At 39.8% G+C, this 17126-nt stretch overlaps 1 protein-coding gene across 1 annotated transcript; it reads left to right on the forward strand.

Annotated features, from left to right (window-relative positions):
- The first annotated feature begins 819 nt into the window (after positions 1–819).
- On the forward strand, positions 820–7659 carry bmp16 (bone morphogenetic protein 16). The gene is made up of 3 exons (XM_072463638.1): positions 820–1177; positions 4708–5045; positions 5485–7659. Exons 2-3 carry the CDS (start codon positions 4715–4717, stop codon positions 6504–6506), a joined length of 1353 nt encoding a protein of 450 aa, XP_072319739.1. The 5' UTR covers positions 820–1177; positions 4708–4714; the 3' UTR covers positions 6507–7659.
- Positions 7660–17126: the final 9467 nt, after the last annotated feature.

The following is a 17126-nucleotide window of genomic DNA, read 5'->3' on the forward strand; positions in this document are numbered from 1 at the left end:
AAGAGACGTTTTCTCATGGGTCCACACCATGAATACAAATTCCTCTGAGCTGGAAGGACAAACGCACCTTGCTTCAAACCATAGTACATTTTTTTCTAGTTCCATCCAATCACATATCACAAAACTGGTGACTTCATGTCAGAGCTTATGAGTCATCCATTCACAGCTTTCCCCTGTAAGTGATTCAGTTTTTCTTTTGTTGTGGCATTGTCCGGCTGACTCAATGTCTGCAGAAACATTTAGGAATATGAAAGCGATTGTTTAAAAGAAGTTAAACATATTTGTTAATTGAAAGGGCCCCATAGGACTAGTTCTGGTGCACTACTGAGTTCTAGTAATGCTTTTTTTTAAATGACAAATGGCCTCTCATAATGATCAAACAAATGATGAACAATTACAATGCGATAGAATTTTAACCCTATTTTATCCTCAATATTAAATCCAACCCTAAACCTTCGGAGTCTAATAATTAATGAACTAATGAATTGTTATTTCAGATATGTTAGCAAACAGGTGCTGAACAGGTGCTGAATATCATGAGTAATGTAATATAACCTAAAGCGCATTGAGTGCCTTTGAAGGTGAAAAAACACTATATAAATCGTGATCATTTATAGCAGTAACAGTATTTGATGACATCACTTCTTGGGAGACTTTAAGTGAATTTTTTTCAATTTTACTGAAGCCAATTCGACCACCTAGACAAACAAAAAAAAAAACATGTGTCTAGCTGCATGTGGGAGAGAGACTGGGGTGAGAGAGGAAAGTGGGAGGAGATACAAAAGGCAGACCAGAGCAGAGAAGACGCCACAGACTTCGCAGGAGACCTTGAGTTAGTTACCGCTGGTGATGCCAACAGTGCTCGTGTAGTACGGCCTGGCGGATGATAGGTGCAGAGCCAGGGAGAGGGAGGTGCTTGCAGAGAGGTCAGCCAGACAGGAGGAAGCTGGTCAGGAGTAGTGTGACAGCCGCTCAACTGTAGGGACATGGAGAAAGCAGTGATAAGTGCAGCTCTTATATCCAGGAGGCACAGAGAAGGCAGATAACCAGAAGAATCAAAGACCACGTCAAAAGTCTACTTTGCTCTGTCCGGACGAGTAGGAGTGAGACGAGGGATCTTAACACTGGATCTCAAGGAGAAACCATGGACTCTGCATACATCCCAACACACCTGGACGTGAGTAGTACATCCTTGTCACACGCGCACATTAAATATGCACACGCTCATACACCTCGCCGTCTGTCAAAACCACAGGCCACAGAAGCGGTGCTGCTCGAGTTATTAGACACTCTGGGGACAGACGCACACACACATGCTGCTGGCACACAGTTGCTCAATCAAAAAATCCTGTCCGGTAAACAAATTGTCCAGAAATAATGCGCCTGTTGTGAGTTCAAAGAGCATAACGTGAGTCCGCACACAGCTCCCGGCCCCCTCTGAATTGGCCCTCAGTGTTAATGCCGCTCTAATGTAGAAACCAGAGACATGTTTTTGTTCTGTATTTCACATTGAAAAGTACTGCCTTTGCAAGTGTCATGATTTCCACTTAAGATTTTCTGGTGCTTTTGTGACACCTACACAACCCTGTAGATGACCCTGAGACCTGCTAATATGAAATGACCGGCTGGTCCTTTGCAAAGGTCCAAAGTTGTGTGTGTTAGTTATTACCTACATTATTAAATTGCCATATACTTTTCCACAGGTACACACAGTACTCATGTCAGCATATGAATGTATTTCATATGGGTTATTAGCCGGTTAATTGGTCCATATGGGATAAATTAGACTGCTGTTATAATAGTCTCCAATAAAACTATACAGTGCCTATACCTGGAAAAGAATGATTTCATCTGTCACCCCTGAGTGAGCAGAATCATTTTGTATTAAGTCAAAGCCATAGGTTAGGGGAAATAAAGTGCAGTAACCCCACAGTTAATTATAACAACGGTGGTGCTGGATGCATGGGAAAAAGTTTGTAATAGTGAATGTGCAGCTGCAGTCTACTGTGCTGTACTGTATATCATATAGGGGGCCGGCTGACATGGCATATTATTTGCTCACTGGGAGAGAACATGAACCCTGTGGCAATGAGGAGGAACACATCACATACAGAGAGTTTTTTATAAGTTAAGCATGAGGGAGGAGAGAGAAATCGGCGAGAGTGAGAGGAGGAATTTGGGAAAAGAAACACGGGAAGAACAACAGGAAGGGAAAGTGGAGGGACCAGGCGTAACATGAAGACAGCAGCAGTGGATAAATCAGCCCGCTGTGGTGACATTCCGGACCCTCTGGCCCAGTCACACTGCTCCACTCTCTTCCGCAAAAACACCATTCATTTACAGGAGAAAAAAAATTGCTTTAACATGAAGATATGGACGCTAAAATGTGAACATAATAAAGGTAGATGCTGATAGAAGTCATTAGAAAACAAGAAATAAATTGATGGTTTTACAAAAGGAAACAAAACCAAAACGCAGGAGGAGCAGAGTTCAAGGAATGTTTGAAGGAAGTAGGAAAGGGGAAATTGGGTTTGCAATAGATAAAAAGCTGGATCCGGGGCAACGTGACAAAAGCAGAGGTGACATGCAGACATTTGAGGTCAGAGGTTTTAATTAGTAAAGATCAGTCACCCATCCACCACACTCCAGAGTCGCACTACTGTCTGCTCACACAGGTCAAGTCAAAACTAATATGTCTAATAGACAGAGAAAGCCCCTAGCCTTTGCCTCACTGTATGTCTCCAGTTATGATTAATCTGGGGATTTAACCGCAGTATAGTTTAGCTGTAGCAGTCACGGGAAAAAACCCATGGAGCCACAATAAAAGTGTCAGACTTTTGGACCAACAGAATGAGTCATTGTATTACCTTGATCCACAATAACAAAAAGTGAAGCTTGTTAGAGTAACTGGGCCCAATGTGTGTTCAGTGCTGCACATAACTCCTTATAATAGTATAAGTTACCCATTTCCCAAAAAGGGGATTTATAGCAGTTTATTGTTGGGAAGAGTAACACTGACAGCAATAATCATTAAATCTCACGTAGTCCATTAACCTATGCATAGTGTATAAAAATGAATCATAAAAAGGACATCCAGACCCAAAAGCGGCCTCTTCCTAAAGAATCACTACTAACTATTCTTCTAGTACTATTATGCATCCTCATTAATTTCATTATTAGTGGTTATTACAAAATATTTGTGCATATGTACAATCTTTAGGATATTTAGGATGAAAATACTAAATGAACCCCTCCACAAAATGCTTTCGGGTCCATATGAACATGGCGCACACAGTAACAGCTCTGGCCAACTATAACATAGACCTCCAGTGAGAACAGCTGTAAGTATGTCAAAGAGAAGCAGGGCCTCTGTCATTGTGACAGTTGAAGGCAGGACACACCCAGGGCCTGTTTGTGTGAACCTTTGAACCTGGCAGGTGGTTTTGTACGTGAGGACAGTCCAGGAGACACACCATGCTGCTCCTTAATACAAGGCAGTCCTTAGAAGGAGAGGCTGTCCACGAAGTGTACTAATTTGCAATAGTCCTCTTGTGGAATGGCCTCAGGTGAAACAGCCCAGGGTGTGGCTCTCAGTTTAATGGACACCCAGCAGTAATCCCACGCTTGTTTGCCCTTTGAACGCCTGCTCTGTTTATGCAATGGCACATAGACATAAAAATACACACACCTTCCCACCCGTGACCTCTTTTTCACCTGTTCTCTGGCAACAGAGATGATTAACAATCATTTAGTGTGATTATGTGTTTGCATGATTGTAAAAAAGGTGTTATCAGGCAACATTGAGACTAATCGATTCAGAGTCCCCTACAGAAAGAGATAAAGAGGAGTGAAGACAGTAGCACAGCTAGCACTTGAATAATGGGAATACATTCAAACAACTATTGGAGTGTAATTACTGCTCTTATGCTGGTTATGTGCAGCCTGAGAAATAGTGAGATAATTACGTTAAGCCTGTAATTGTCATGTTCCTGCACAGAGCAGAATCCTAAGTACAGATAAGAACGTCACATGCCTTTTGTCAGCTGTGCAGTCACTCACTATTCTGCCACATTCTGAAAAAAACTTTATTCTAGCTGTTAGTCCTGCAGCTGAATATTACTTGGTTGATCATCTATTAAGCAGTTTTAAAGGAAAGAAAACAACAGTGTTTGGTATTATCTTAATGTGTACTGCGACAAATGCATGATTTGTGGTTCTGTCAGGACGTTGCAAGTCCATTACTGCACTGGAGTACTCAAAGTTTGATTGATGTAACTTATCTTTCATTGCTACACTGTGATCTTCTCTCTCTACAACATGTTAATATTACTGACAGAGACAAATTTCTCAGGCTTAGCTTCACAAATGATATACTGGCCGTGGGGAAAATAAATAAATCATATTTTCTCTAAACACAGAGGCAAACTTGTGCTGTTACTACAGAAATTCATAACAACAACTTCATATGGATATAACTGGACGGTAAATTTCCTGAGCATATGCTACATGAAGGCTGAAGACTAATGAGAAACTAGTGTGTCCAGGAAGAATGAGACATCCTCATGATATGATATACAGTCTCTTGTGAGCTATGCCTTTTGCAGATTTTAAAGCAGTAATTCACATTGTGTGGTTATGTCTGCACATGACTTTATTATGTGTACCCTGTCATATCCTCATTTGACATTTGTCCTTGGGTCTGTGTAGGTTCACCATGCTCCCTGCTAACCTGCTGCTCCTCATGGTCCTGCTGCTACCTCTGCCCTCGTCAGGTCGCCACAGCGGACAAACTAGCCACATCGACCATGGCGAGTCCAGCTCAGTATTGGAGCCCAGTGTGGTTCACACAATTCAGAGTTTGCTGCTGAGCCGCCTGGGCCTCAAGTCCAAACCTGAGCCCCGTTCTGGAGTCCAGGTGCCCCGCTACCTCCTGGACCTGTACCGCTACCACCAGCAGCAGTTTCACTTGCTGGAAGACCCGGCCTTCAGCTTTCCCTCTCACCACATCCAGCAGGCCAACACAGTTCGCAGCTTCCACCACTCGGGTAAGTCACTTATTGGGTACATTTAAAGATGATTTTTTTGTCTAAATAGTTAACACAACACTATGTTGACCATAGATCTTAACTATTTTAACTAACGCGGTTAAAATAAAAAAAACTGAATGCACTTTTTTGTCTCCAAGCTTGGTCTCACACTTCGAGTGCCCCCTTACTTGGGTACCAGAAAAATACATTTGTTTACTAGAGTGAATTATTCCAGTTGTTATTTTTTTCTTTTTAACGATATTGATGTCCTCCAAAACATTTTGATGGATGCAAACCTTAAACATTTGAAAGCATTCCAAGTTCTTTCTGGAAACTGCTCGCAGCCCCAGGCAAAACACTGCGCTATACATCAAAGTATCCTAATACCTTTTGACATTCATTGTACCCTGTCCTGTTTGCATCAAGCATTCCTTCATGTCTTTGCTGTCTCTCGTAGAGCCCTTTGCTGACACTGCAGTGGAAGACCATAAGAGAGCGCAGATCTCCTTCAACATTTCGTCCATCCCACATGATGAAACCCTGCTCTCTGCTGAGCTCAGGATCCTGCGAAATGACAGAGCCACTCTGGGCCCGTGGCCCCTAAGACTCAACCTGTATCTCTCTGAAGACCTCAAAGATCCGAAACCTGTCCTGATTGAGAGTCGTTTACTTGGCCGCAGTCAAGCAGAAAGTCTGTGGGAGGCATTTAGCCTCAGCTCAGAGCTCCTCTATCGGGCCCTCTCTGGGCCAGGCAGAGTGGGCTTTGTGCTGGAGCTCCAATCAGACAATAATAGCTCATTCCACCACCATAACCTCAGATCTGATGTCAAAAAGGGAATCAGAGAGGGTCATCTGAGGGTACGCAGGTCTGTGGAGCAGGATGACTATAGCTGGACTCAAGAGAGACCCCTGTTGGTGACCTATAGCCATGACGGCCGAGGAGAGCCTTTAGTGAAACATGGTAGAAGGAATTCTAGCATATTGAAGAAGATGAGAGGGAGAAAAGGAATGAAAGAGAGGAATAGTAGCATGGACCATTATAGAGACTGGGGTAAGACCAAGAAAGCAAGTCCAAGCTGGGCTGGCAATAAAGGAGGGCTTAGCTGGGCTGATAGAAGAGTAAAACGAAATGGTGGCCGTGCTTCCAAACTAAAGCGACTCTCTCGCAACAGATGCCGGCGCCATAATCTCTATGTAGATTTTAATGACGTCGGATGGCACAGGTGGATTATTGCTCCAAGTGGCTATGATGCCTTCTTCTGCCTGGGCGAATGCCGCTTCCCATTGGCCGACCACATGAACTCTTCCAGCCACGCCATGGTGCAAACCTTGGTGAACTCTGTCAATGGAGCAGTGCCCCGGGCCTGCTGTGTTCCCACCTCCCTCAGCCCCATTGCCCTTCTCTATCTGGATCCCCAAGACCGAGTGGTACTGAAGAACTACCAGGACATGGTGGTTGAGGGCTGCGGCTGCCGATAATGAGCATCAACTCAGAACATTAGTGGTAATAAAAAAGGCCTATGACTAATTCAACTTCATTCAACGAGCTAGTGAGAATGAGAGCTGAATGTAGCAGTGAAGTAAAAATTGAAAGTGATGATCAAGAATAAAAGCCAAATTGAAGGACATAAAATGGATGCTGAAAAATGACCTTTAAGACTAGTGCAGACGTGCAAGAAGACAAAAATACAAATAGTATTGACAAAATATATTACTAACTTAAGTAGTGATGCATTAGTTTACATATTTATAAAGTTCATGGTCATGGTTCATGGCCACTGAAAAGAAGCCAGGGCCTTGATGTTAGAGTCTCTAATATTTCTTCAAGAGCAGCCAAACTGCCAAGCCTTAGCAGCACCGAAAGCTTTGCAGTATATTATTGTTTAAAGAACCTAGCAATTATCAACAGCACCAGCAATATGACAATGCCACCAGCGTGGGATCTAACACAGTGTCTTAACTGAAGGTGAACAACTAAATATAACAACAGAGTTTGTCAAAAGCACCCTTAAATACAAGCTATTTAAAACACAGCGATATTTGAATACTGAAGAGGTATTATGCTATTGTTTGAATGTACCACTATCTTATTATTTAAAATGTTTTTGTACATTTCTGTTGCAGTCATTAGATGGTTGTCTTGTGATTATGTATAATTTAAAAGACACATTATGTATTTAAATATTATCAATATGTTGTATTTAATCTAAGTATTTAAGATACCTGCACTCAACTTAGTATATGGCAAATCTAGAGCTTCCAGCTGTTATGGAGACCACACACCTGTATACAGTAGATGCTCCGTGTATTAAGTCTGTGTAACATAATAATCACTGCACAGTTCAATGTTCAACATGATAGCAGACAAATGTGGTGTTGTCATTAGAAGCTCAACTAACAAATAAAAGGAAGGCTCTGTGTTGTAGCTGCTGAAGTGTAAAACAGGTGTCTTTGCTTGTTGTGTGTGCATGTGCTAAAAATCAGACTTAGTAGTGCCTTTTAAACAGGGGGCTATAAACGTGTTCTCTGCTGAGCTAAATCATTCTTTTGTTGTGTTTCATTTCTTTCCCAGTGGAAACAGCTTGTAAAATGTTCAACAATATACCTCTATTAAACAGAGCAAGCAGCACGACGTCACGACTCTTTATATCATACCTGTTTTTTCAAGTGTGTACAATTTCAGGTGTAAAAAATACCTTAACTTTCTCTGAGTGAAGAAACCATCTCGATACAATAGAAAACTTACTTTGACATTGTTTTACACAAGGTACTTTCATTTACAAAATACAAAATCACCTTTGAGCAAAATATACCAAAAAGAGTCAGGCAGCATAGTAATGTCAGACAGCATGATAAAAGAAAAAAAGAAGAATGTCTTTGTTAGAGGAAACAGTGTTATACTAAATATTAAAAAAAAAAAAAAAATATATATATATATATATATATATATATATATATATATATATATATATAAACATAACGGTAAGCTACTTCTTGTGAGTTGCTAACTAATGCAACACAGGGCATATATCAGATATCTGGGAATTCAGGGCCATACTGTATCTATCAAATGGCTGTTCCATCAATGTAAGCGCTTGAAGGTCAAAATCATCTAAAAACAAAAATGATTATTTTGTGCAGTGCTACTACCATACACATGGAAGGTTTCTGACACTTACAAGCAATGTTTCAGTCATTTGAAGACGTCTTAGAGTCCATTATATTTGACCTGTATGCTAATAAAAACACAATAAAGCCCTTGTGCTTTCTTCATGTCCGGATAAACCACAGGCGTCTTTGTTTCTTTTATGTTTGTTTTTGTTATGTAAACTGAATAGTGGGGTTTATGCTTAATTAAACCATTTTAATGTTTCAAAATTTCACTGTTCTTTTGTACAATGTAATTTGTTGTTCAAGAAATTCCAGCACCACAGCTGAAGATTGGAAAAGTTGTGATATTTAAGCAATTTGTGCCTATTTCCTTTAGAGTTTACGTTTGTTTACTTTAAAAAACAGATGCAACATGGCAGATAAGATAGCGTAGTCTATTTGTCACATGACTGACAAAAACTGGCAAAACTGGCTTCAAACATCAAAACCAGTTTTCAATCACACAAACCCCTTAAGTGCACTAAACCACAGTTATATGTGTATATAGTGTGTCACGCAGTAAAATAATAGTGCCCCAAATGATTACAACAGATGTCAATGTATCCTCCTCCTGAGCCTTGTTGCTGCTGAGTTGGTGGTTTCATTCTGAAAAAGTAGAGAGCACAGGTCTGGAGCTTCACCTCAAGAGCTTTAACAACAAACAGATCTGATGCAGAAACCAAAGAGAGGAAACCTGGACCAGGACCTGTGCGGAGAGGCAGGTGCAGTGTGTCAGAACTGTGCGATCTTCCGGAAGTGTCCTAAGCCAGAAAGGCTGTCTCACATGTGTATTTCATATGGACAGTTAAAGACCAGATGTTAAAGGCAATTCTTTCTACAGTCCAAACATACCATCCATAAAATCTAATCACATGGCAATCTCTCTTCATTTATCCACCAATTTAGTCTCCGCTCCAGTTCTCCCTGATAACTTGAGAATGAAAAACGATGTTTTCACAGGTGTCCTGCAATGTGGGCGCTTTTTTACCCCTCAGTAACATTTTCATTGTATCCTTATTACGCATTCGTTTATCATTGAAATGCTGAAAAATGTGTGCTATGCTCCTGTTAATAGGTTTTTTGACCAAAACTAAATAAGAAAATAAACACCTACAATTTCTCAAATCAAACAAAATCCACCGTCATAGTATTTTTGTTGAATTATACAGCTGTGGTCATGGATTTGCTCACTCTATTCCTACAGCTAATAAAGTGAAAAGCCTCGAGTGAAAAATGAAGAGTGATGCCTAAAGCAGATGTAATAATGTTAAAATATCAACCAACAAACTTATTGTTGGTATAATAACTATTTTGCTTATAGTTTACACACTTTTATGGCATAGAAGTTCTTTTACTCTATTTTTTAATCATAAACAGCTGGAGTTGGTGCACTTAGAGAGAGTTAGAGAGAGTTAAAAGTAACATTCATGCTGTAGAATAGACGTAACTTCATGAAAAACAGTGCATCGGGGCTTATATAAATTTGTCACATTGTTTTTACAATGCCCCGCTTTATTGTGAGCATATAAAAGCAATGTATCTGGAAAATAACTGTAACTGTAAGGAGCTGTAAGGCTGAGTGAAATAAAAAAGAGTCAGCCAAAGCAAAACATCCTAGCATTGATAATAACCTCATTATGATGATGATGTTTGTGCATGTAACAAATACGTTGTTATGGCACCTTTTTTTTTTTTTACTTGTTTTAATGAACAGCAACTATGATTAATTGTGCAAAAACAAACCCCTCCGCATGAACACTGAAGAGAGTTATTCCATCATGTGCCTCCCTCTGCATGCGTTTGCTGTGTCCTTAATCAAAAGGCTCATCGCAGCGTAAACACATCGATCATTTGCATGTGTCGACTTATTGGCATCGCCGAAGAAGAGACGACGGGACCCAACGACTGCAGCAGAACTCGCGTAGAGATAGAAGGAGGACTGATCAAGTGATGAAGGAAGAGAATGATGGTGAGAGGAGGTGGCACAGCTGCTGCACTGTTTATACGGAGGACGTCCCTCTTCTCCAGATGTTGAACAGTGTGCGGAAGCGGTGATATGGAGCAGAGGAAAGGGGAGAGAGTCGTGTGGAAGTGCTAAGGCGGCTGCCAGCTTGGACTCATCGTAGCATGTTTTACGAGTTGCTCAGTCAAGGTGTGCGATCAAAAATGCCAAACAAAACCTATACGGACAGGAAAGCATGCACAAGTTGGAAACGTGACATGAAAACATTAACCGCTATGAAGAAGTAATAGAGTAACATGACAAGTCTGCATTTATTTTTAGATTTCGATGTATTTGTTTCTTGTCTTGTACAAAAGGAGGATGATAACAAGTTTGGTGAGACGAGCGCCCACTCACTGCTGATGTATTCAACTTAACCGCCTCACCAGATTGAAATATGAAAAACCAAAACAAGAATGAGGATTATCCGAGAGTCGCACATTTGCAGCACATGGCTTTAGCCGAAACATTTCGAAAAGCAATAATAGAGTAAAGAATGTATGTTTGTTGTTGTATTGTAGATGGAACAAATCATTTTCTTTAAAAAATGGCTGATTAAATAAATAAAAAGACAAATCTTTGTTTCCGTGGACACATGTAAATGGATAGGTAATCTTTCTAAATACAAAATAACTTTTTTTACATTGTATGAATGTTTATCTAATGTGTGAGTTGCGCAGCTGGATTCAATTTGACTTACACTTTTGAAAACAGTGATTTTACATACATTTGTATAAAGAAAGTCAATGTTGCATTAATAGCTGAGGTTTAGTAAGTTCCACACAGAACCTTTGAATAAATGGCGCTTGGATCAGTGCGTCGGAAGAGTGTGATCACTAGACTTGATGTATAATCGTCATGGGTGGGTTCCCAAAGAGAATACACAGTCCCTACTTCTCTTTTATCCTTTCTAACAGACTGCTTTCCGCAAATTTATTTTTCAAAATACGGATTTGGTGCCAAAGGTCTCTATTACTATAGCACATGTGTCTGAGTGGAAACAGGGTCGATAACAGGCTTATGAAGAAGTGGTCCATCAGTGAGCCGTGGTACACAGTGCTCCGGAGATACATTAATGGAAGAGGAAGACGAGAAAAATCTGAAAGTGGAGAGGAGGGGAAGGCCTGGCATAAAGATCAGATTAGCGCTTTTAAAACATCTGTGAAGTTGTCTGTTCCAAACTACCCTCTCCCCAAAGGTTTAGGTCTGATCTAACTTTTCTCTCTTAATCCTCTTTCCTTTTGTACAGACTTTTTTCTCTACGCATCATTGTGTTCAAAGGAAATATATGGGGAAATATATGGGCAAATGCTTAATTTGCTTATATAATCTAATCTAATGATTCAGCTTTGCCAACTGCTATTGTCACAAGTCCTGTGAAATGCTGGCAGCTTTTGGATGATCATAAACAACATACAGCCCAGTGACTTTGTTTCTTGGAAAAATAATAATTCAGGGTTTAAGGGGTTTAATAAATCCAATGGTCTATCATAGGTGATGAGGTCAAAGTGGCCATGTTTGTCAATGATGTGTTCCTCCTATGGAGCGATGCAGTGACTATTCTCCCCCTGGGGCTAACTGTGAGGCTTGATAATGTGTCTTACATTAAACACTCTCCAGTCCATCCAACGCTGGCTGCACAGAGATTTTCATGGCTCTCATGGATAATTTTTCTGAGGGTCCTCCAAGCTGTAGGCCCAAGGAGAGAGAGGATGGGACCTGCACAAAGAATGACAGACTGACATTTGCCCTTAGGCTAGTGCTGCTGCTCTGTGATGGGCTGTGGCCCTTGAGAGAGCAAGAATGTGAGCATTCAAACTAATAGTTGGACCATACAAAGTTTGTAGCAGAACAAACGTGAAAACAAGGGAAAACACGCAATATTTGCTTCAGTTGGACACTTGGACAATAATGATAATAATAACCTTTGATCTCTCACAACGGCGGACAGCAGTCAAACAATCCCAAATGAAGACTATTCTATTCTATTCCACATCCTATTCCTATTCCACACACCTGTATACGCATGTGGCATCTTTCCATTTTACTTAATTAAAATGTATTTTGCTTCATACACAAAAGCATTTGAACAAAATGCACTCTTAAGTACCAGTGTAAAGGTAATAGCACATGACGGCAATAAACACAGGGTCCTCGCTGCACACTCACAACACAGGCATTGACCATTTTTTATGGCGCATCAATGTGAAGTGTGAAATTAAGGAGGAATTCAGGCCTACTGTATGTTTGTTTACAGGGTAGATGAGACATAGCAATTTCAAAAATACAAAGAGAAACACAAGAAAAGAAACAAAATTATGTCAAAAATAAATGTCCCATTTGGTCCAAAGTTGGTCAAATGTATGCCTGTCATGATGTCAGTCCAGTCCTTGATCATTGTTGAGGTTTGTGTCAGCCATTTCTTTGTGATGGCCTTTTTTCCTGTCACCGATAGTGCATTAAAAATGTAGGAGGATGCAGGAGTTCTGAGGCCCATAATTCTAAAATTGAATGGGATGACAATGTTAAAACAGCAGTTACCATTTCCTTGTGAATGATGAGCAGTTTCCTTCCAAACACGTGATGAGCTCCTGCACTTGTTTTAATGTATTTAGTAGAGTAGCTGTGCAGATTAGAAATGCATTGATATAATTTTTATTCCCCTTAAAAGTTCTGATTTATAAGCCTTGATAAAATATTTCAGTCAGAGGGTTATAGTGGTCATTACTTTGTTTAGTGTTTTATTTTCTTTGGCACCAGAGTGTCCGGCTAGTTCCGGTTGCCATAACAGTGTGGATCTTCACTTCTTGTTCCATTCATTCTTTAGCAGAGTTTTGCTCAAACAGCATAAAATAAAAATATTTCAGCATAGTGAGCTACAGATTGATAATCACTGGCCAGCGTGTTAACACTTTTGCATACAATGTAAATATGTCACCGGAGGGAAAATACCGGTAAGTGTTTCCTAAAAGTAAGTGTTTTGTCTCAAAGCTAAAGGTATGTGTGTGTGTGGGTGTGTGAGTGTGTGTGCGTGCGTGTGCGTGCGTGTGTGTGTGTGTGTGTGTGTGCGTGTGTGTGTGTATGTGTGTGGTATGGTGTGTGTAGCTTAGAGACAAAACCACTTACTTTTATAAACATATAGTTGTCCTCAGGTGAAGTATTTACATAATACGTAAAGGTCATAACATGCTGCTTGTGTTTATCCATCTATAACTCGCTCTCTGCTTAATATTAATTAATTATCTATTTATTTTAGCAAGACTCGGCTAATTCCCCTTAAGGAATGAATGGGACAGGAAGTGGAGCTCAGCAGTTTTAAGGCAACCGGAACTAGCCGGTTTTGTGAAAAGGGCCAACGGCGTCTTGTCTGCAGGAGAATAAAAAGTCAGGTCCCAAGTTTAAGTTTACATGTGTGCACATGAGCTAAAGCTAATCTGGTTCAGATAAGACGGGAGAGTATGTGGTTGTCACACATTTAATTTTGATGAATGTATAAATAACATGTTAAAAGGGTGAATATCAGTTAATTTGTCAATGTAAGTCAAGTCAATGTAAAAACAGTCCATACATCTAATTCATAGTGCTAAAAGCAGTAGTTAAAAGCAGTCTAAAATGTTGTTCTTGTTTACACAGAAAGGCTGTTCAGATCAACCCAAATATAAGGTAATTGCGCTTTCAAAATAGGGTTTTATTTATTTTTCTAGTATTAGTGGTACATTTATAAGAGTATTTAGTTCTACAAAGGGCCAATTTTTGTACTTTGTATTGAAAGTAAGATGTCAACATGGAAGAAAGGCATGATGGGAGGTGAAGGAATGGCAAATGAGGAGGAAGAAGAAAAATACAACTAACTAAGATAGACTAGGTAACAAAGTTACCACGCAGAGATAGCGCTGTGGCCTGTATCTACTGAAGTACCGGTACATGGACTTCATCAGTTTTTTTTTAATTAATTCATACAGAGTATAGTTTTATTTGCACTAGGTTCTTAACCTTCCCTAAGAGAAGAAAGCCAGCTGGGAACAGGAAACACCCCCAAAACACATAGACTGAGCTATATTGATTTGAATAAACAAAGTGTGCAAAAATGTCTCCATGTAAGTGTGTGGGCCGATGAGGTTGAATGGGTGAAAGTAAGGGAAAACCAGATATTTCTAAGACTTTAAAGTATGGAGGAACAGGTGGAAAGAACCGATGGGTGGGTGTTGGAAAATATGTTTGTTTCCGGCAATGACGTGGCAGCTTCTTTCCTTCTTGTTGAAACCCACACACGATGGTGTGCAACGCCAAATCAAACTGCTAACATTTATACATCCCAAGGTTCAATCCTGTGTTTTGATAGTGTTCAAATGGGGAAGTATTTTACTGGTGACATGTGTTATGGACATATGGGAGCCATCACAGCTGGACCAGGAACACAATGAAAGATGCGTGGGGTGCTATGGGATATGATGCAGAGTTGGGACAGGTGGAGGAAAAGCCTCTGCGGACCGATTAACAATCCCTTTGTTGACAGGTCAGACCATTTAATATTCAAGAGCTATCACAACAGGGGTCAACACAGCAACACTAGTATTATATTATTACTTACTTACTAATAATGATATAAATTGATGATCCAGCCAATGAACCTCAGTGTTTGAGATTTGGCATTCTACCCCTTGTTACCTTTCGGGGTTGCGGGTGACTGGAGCCTATCCCAGTGACTTTGGGCCTTAGGCGGGGTACACCCTGGACAGTGGCCAACTCGTCGAAGGTCAATGTCATGTTTCCACACTAAAATATAATGCAACTCTATGTATTCAGAATAAAATATTCTGATTGGACCATGTAACAATATACATTACAATATATTTTAATGCACGTATTCAGGATTCTGTACCTAAATATATTTTCAAAGTATTATTTCCAACACTGCAAATAGAGAGGTAATGCCAGATACTATACTGTTAATGTTCAAGAATGGTTTTAGTAAGGATTAGATCATCATCTTAACAAAATGTTATAGCACTCCAAAGTGTCTCTCATGCTAGTATACAAATGGTGGGCCAAATATTGAATCAAACTAATCTTATTAAAGAAAAAACTCATTGAGCATTTAGAAAATTTAAGAAGTCAATTCACAGACGGATGGGAACCTTACCAAGGACATGGCAAATCTCCTGAATGTTTCTTCATTATAGGGCACTATGAATGAATTGGGCCATCAATCACTCACTGTGACAACCTTTATTAAGTTAAATAAGACATATTGAGACTGTTACTGCCTTGAGAGCTATTATCACTGTCATTATGAAGAAGTCTAATGATGAATATGTTATTATCTTCTTTCAGTTTAGAGAGTTAGAGTATGAGTTGTGTTAAATTTCGAAATGTGTCTTCTGCCTTCTCTTGCCATACTGTCTGCTTCGAGACCCTTGCTTACATTAAACTCTAACAGTGAACTTTGAATACAAGATAAATGGCTTCCGAAGATCATTCCATAAGCTCATGTGGCCCTCTCCTGACAACTGAATATACAAAACCGAACAAAGGGAAAACAAAAACTTGAGTAACCCACAGTGATACAGAAATCCTCGTATAAGTCACACAAGAATATATTTATGACAGCTTTGGGAGAAGAGACAAGGATCCGAGTATCAGTTACCCTCAATAGATGCTGTTTACTTGTCTGGCACATACAGCGATAGAAAAATAACGACCTGTAAATTCAACAATCAGTCATGACATAGTGCATGAGGGAAAGAGAGCACTGCTGCTTAAACCATATGGCACTGAATGATATAAAAGAAATATTGTAAAAGATCTGGTTTTGCTTTCAATGGTAATTATGATCGGCTCATTTGATGACTTCCTCTGCATTTACTTTCATGTCCATCCCTCATTCGGCAAAAGACTGCAAAAGTCAGAGTTACTAGCTACTGTTGCTAATAAATACAGAACGGTTTTATCCAGACAAAGACTCTCCAGAGGACTGCGCAGGATGAAATACTTGGCATTACCTACAAACAGTCAAGTGTTTTGGAAATGAACAAAGAGTGCACACTTATGGTTACGATTATGAAGGAGGGCATTTAGAGGGAACAGCTCTGACAGCTCTGAGTCCAGGTCTGTCCTCCCTTCATCAGGAGGATTTGGAGAGGTGGAACAACCTGCTGGGAATGCTGTTATTTGTCTGTTTTTATACTTTAAACTTCATTTAAAATGGAAATTCCTCTTTGTGGTGAATGGCATAAGGTAATTTCCAGTCGCTACATATAAAATATAAGGCTACACAAAGTAGCATATTTATCTGCCGAACAATATGAGCATAGAAGTGAGCATGAACTACATGGTGCTTGACAATTAGAGTTGTCAATTAGAGTTGTAAGAACTGGTTTGGAAATATAAAATTGTAACTTGTATCTTAGTGAGTATCATGATTGATTGATTGATTGATTGATTGATTGATTGATTGATTGATTGATTGATTGATTGAGGCATATAGGAAGCATATTAGAAATGTATAGTACATGAAATTTCCCCATGTGTGGACAATAAAGGATTATCTTATCTTATGTGCAACGTTGGAGTGTGATAAGTATTATTTAATACAACTCCATTTTAAGTAGAAGAAACGTTGCTAAAATGACAAACTTGAAAACGTGATGAAGGTCATCCTTTAAATTCCTTATATGTACATAAAAAGAAAATGGATGCTAAATTATCTCTGATCACTCCCGATCACTACCCTCATAACTTAAGTCTGTGCTGCCCCCTGTTGTAAATATCGTGCATAACATTCCAGGTGTCATCTTAGTTTTTCCTTGAAGCACTAGAAATTGTATCGTTTGCCAAAACTTCCATAAAAGTATGTCAAGTCTGCCAGAGGCAGTGGAGCTCACACTCTCGAGGTGGCCGGTCATTCTATGAAGCTGATGAGGCTAGTTAACTATTTTGAAGCACAA

The sequence above is a fragment of the Eucyclogobius newberryi genome, unplaced genomic scaffold, assembly GCF_026437365.1.
Source record: "Eucyclogobius newberryi isolate DKJ021-1_F unplaced genomic scaffold, fEucNew1.0.hap1 SCAF_10, whole genome shotgun sequence".
In the NCBI taxonomy this organism is placed as follows: Eukaryota; Metazoa; Chordata; class Actinopteri; order Gobiiformes; family Gobiidae; genus Eucyclogobius; species Eucyclogobius newberryi.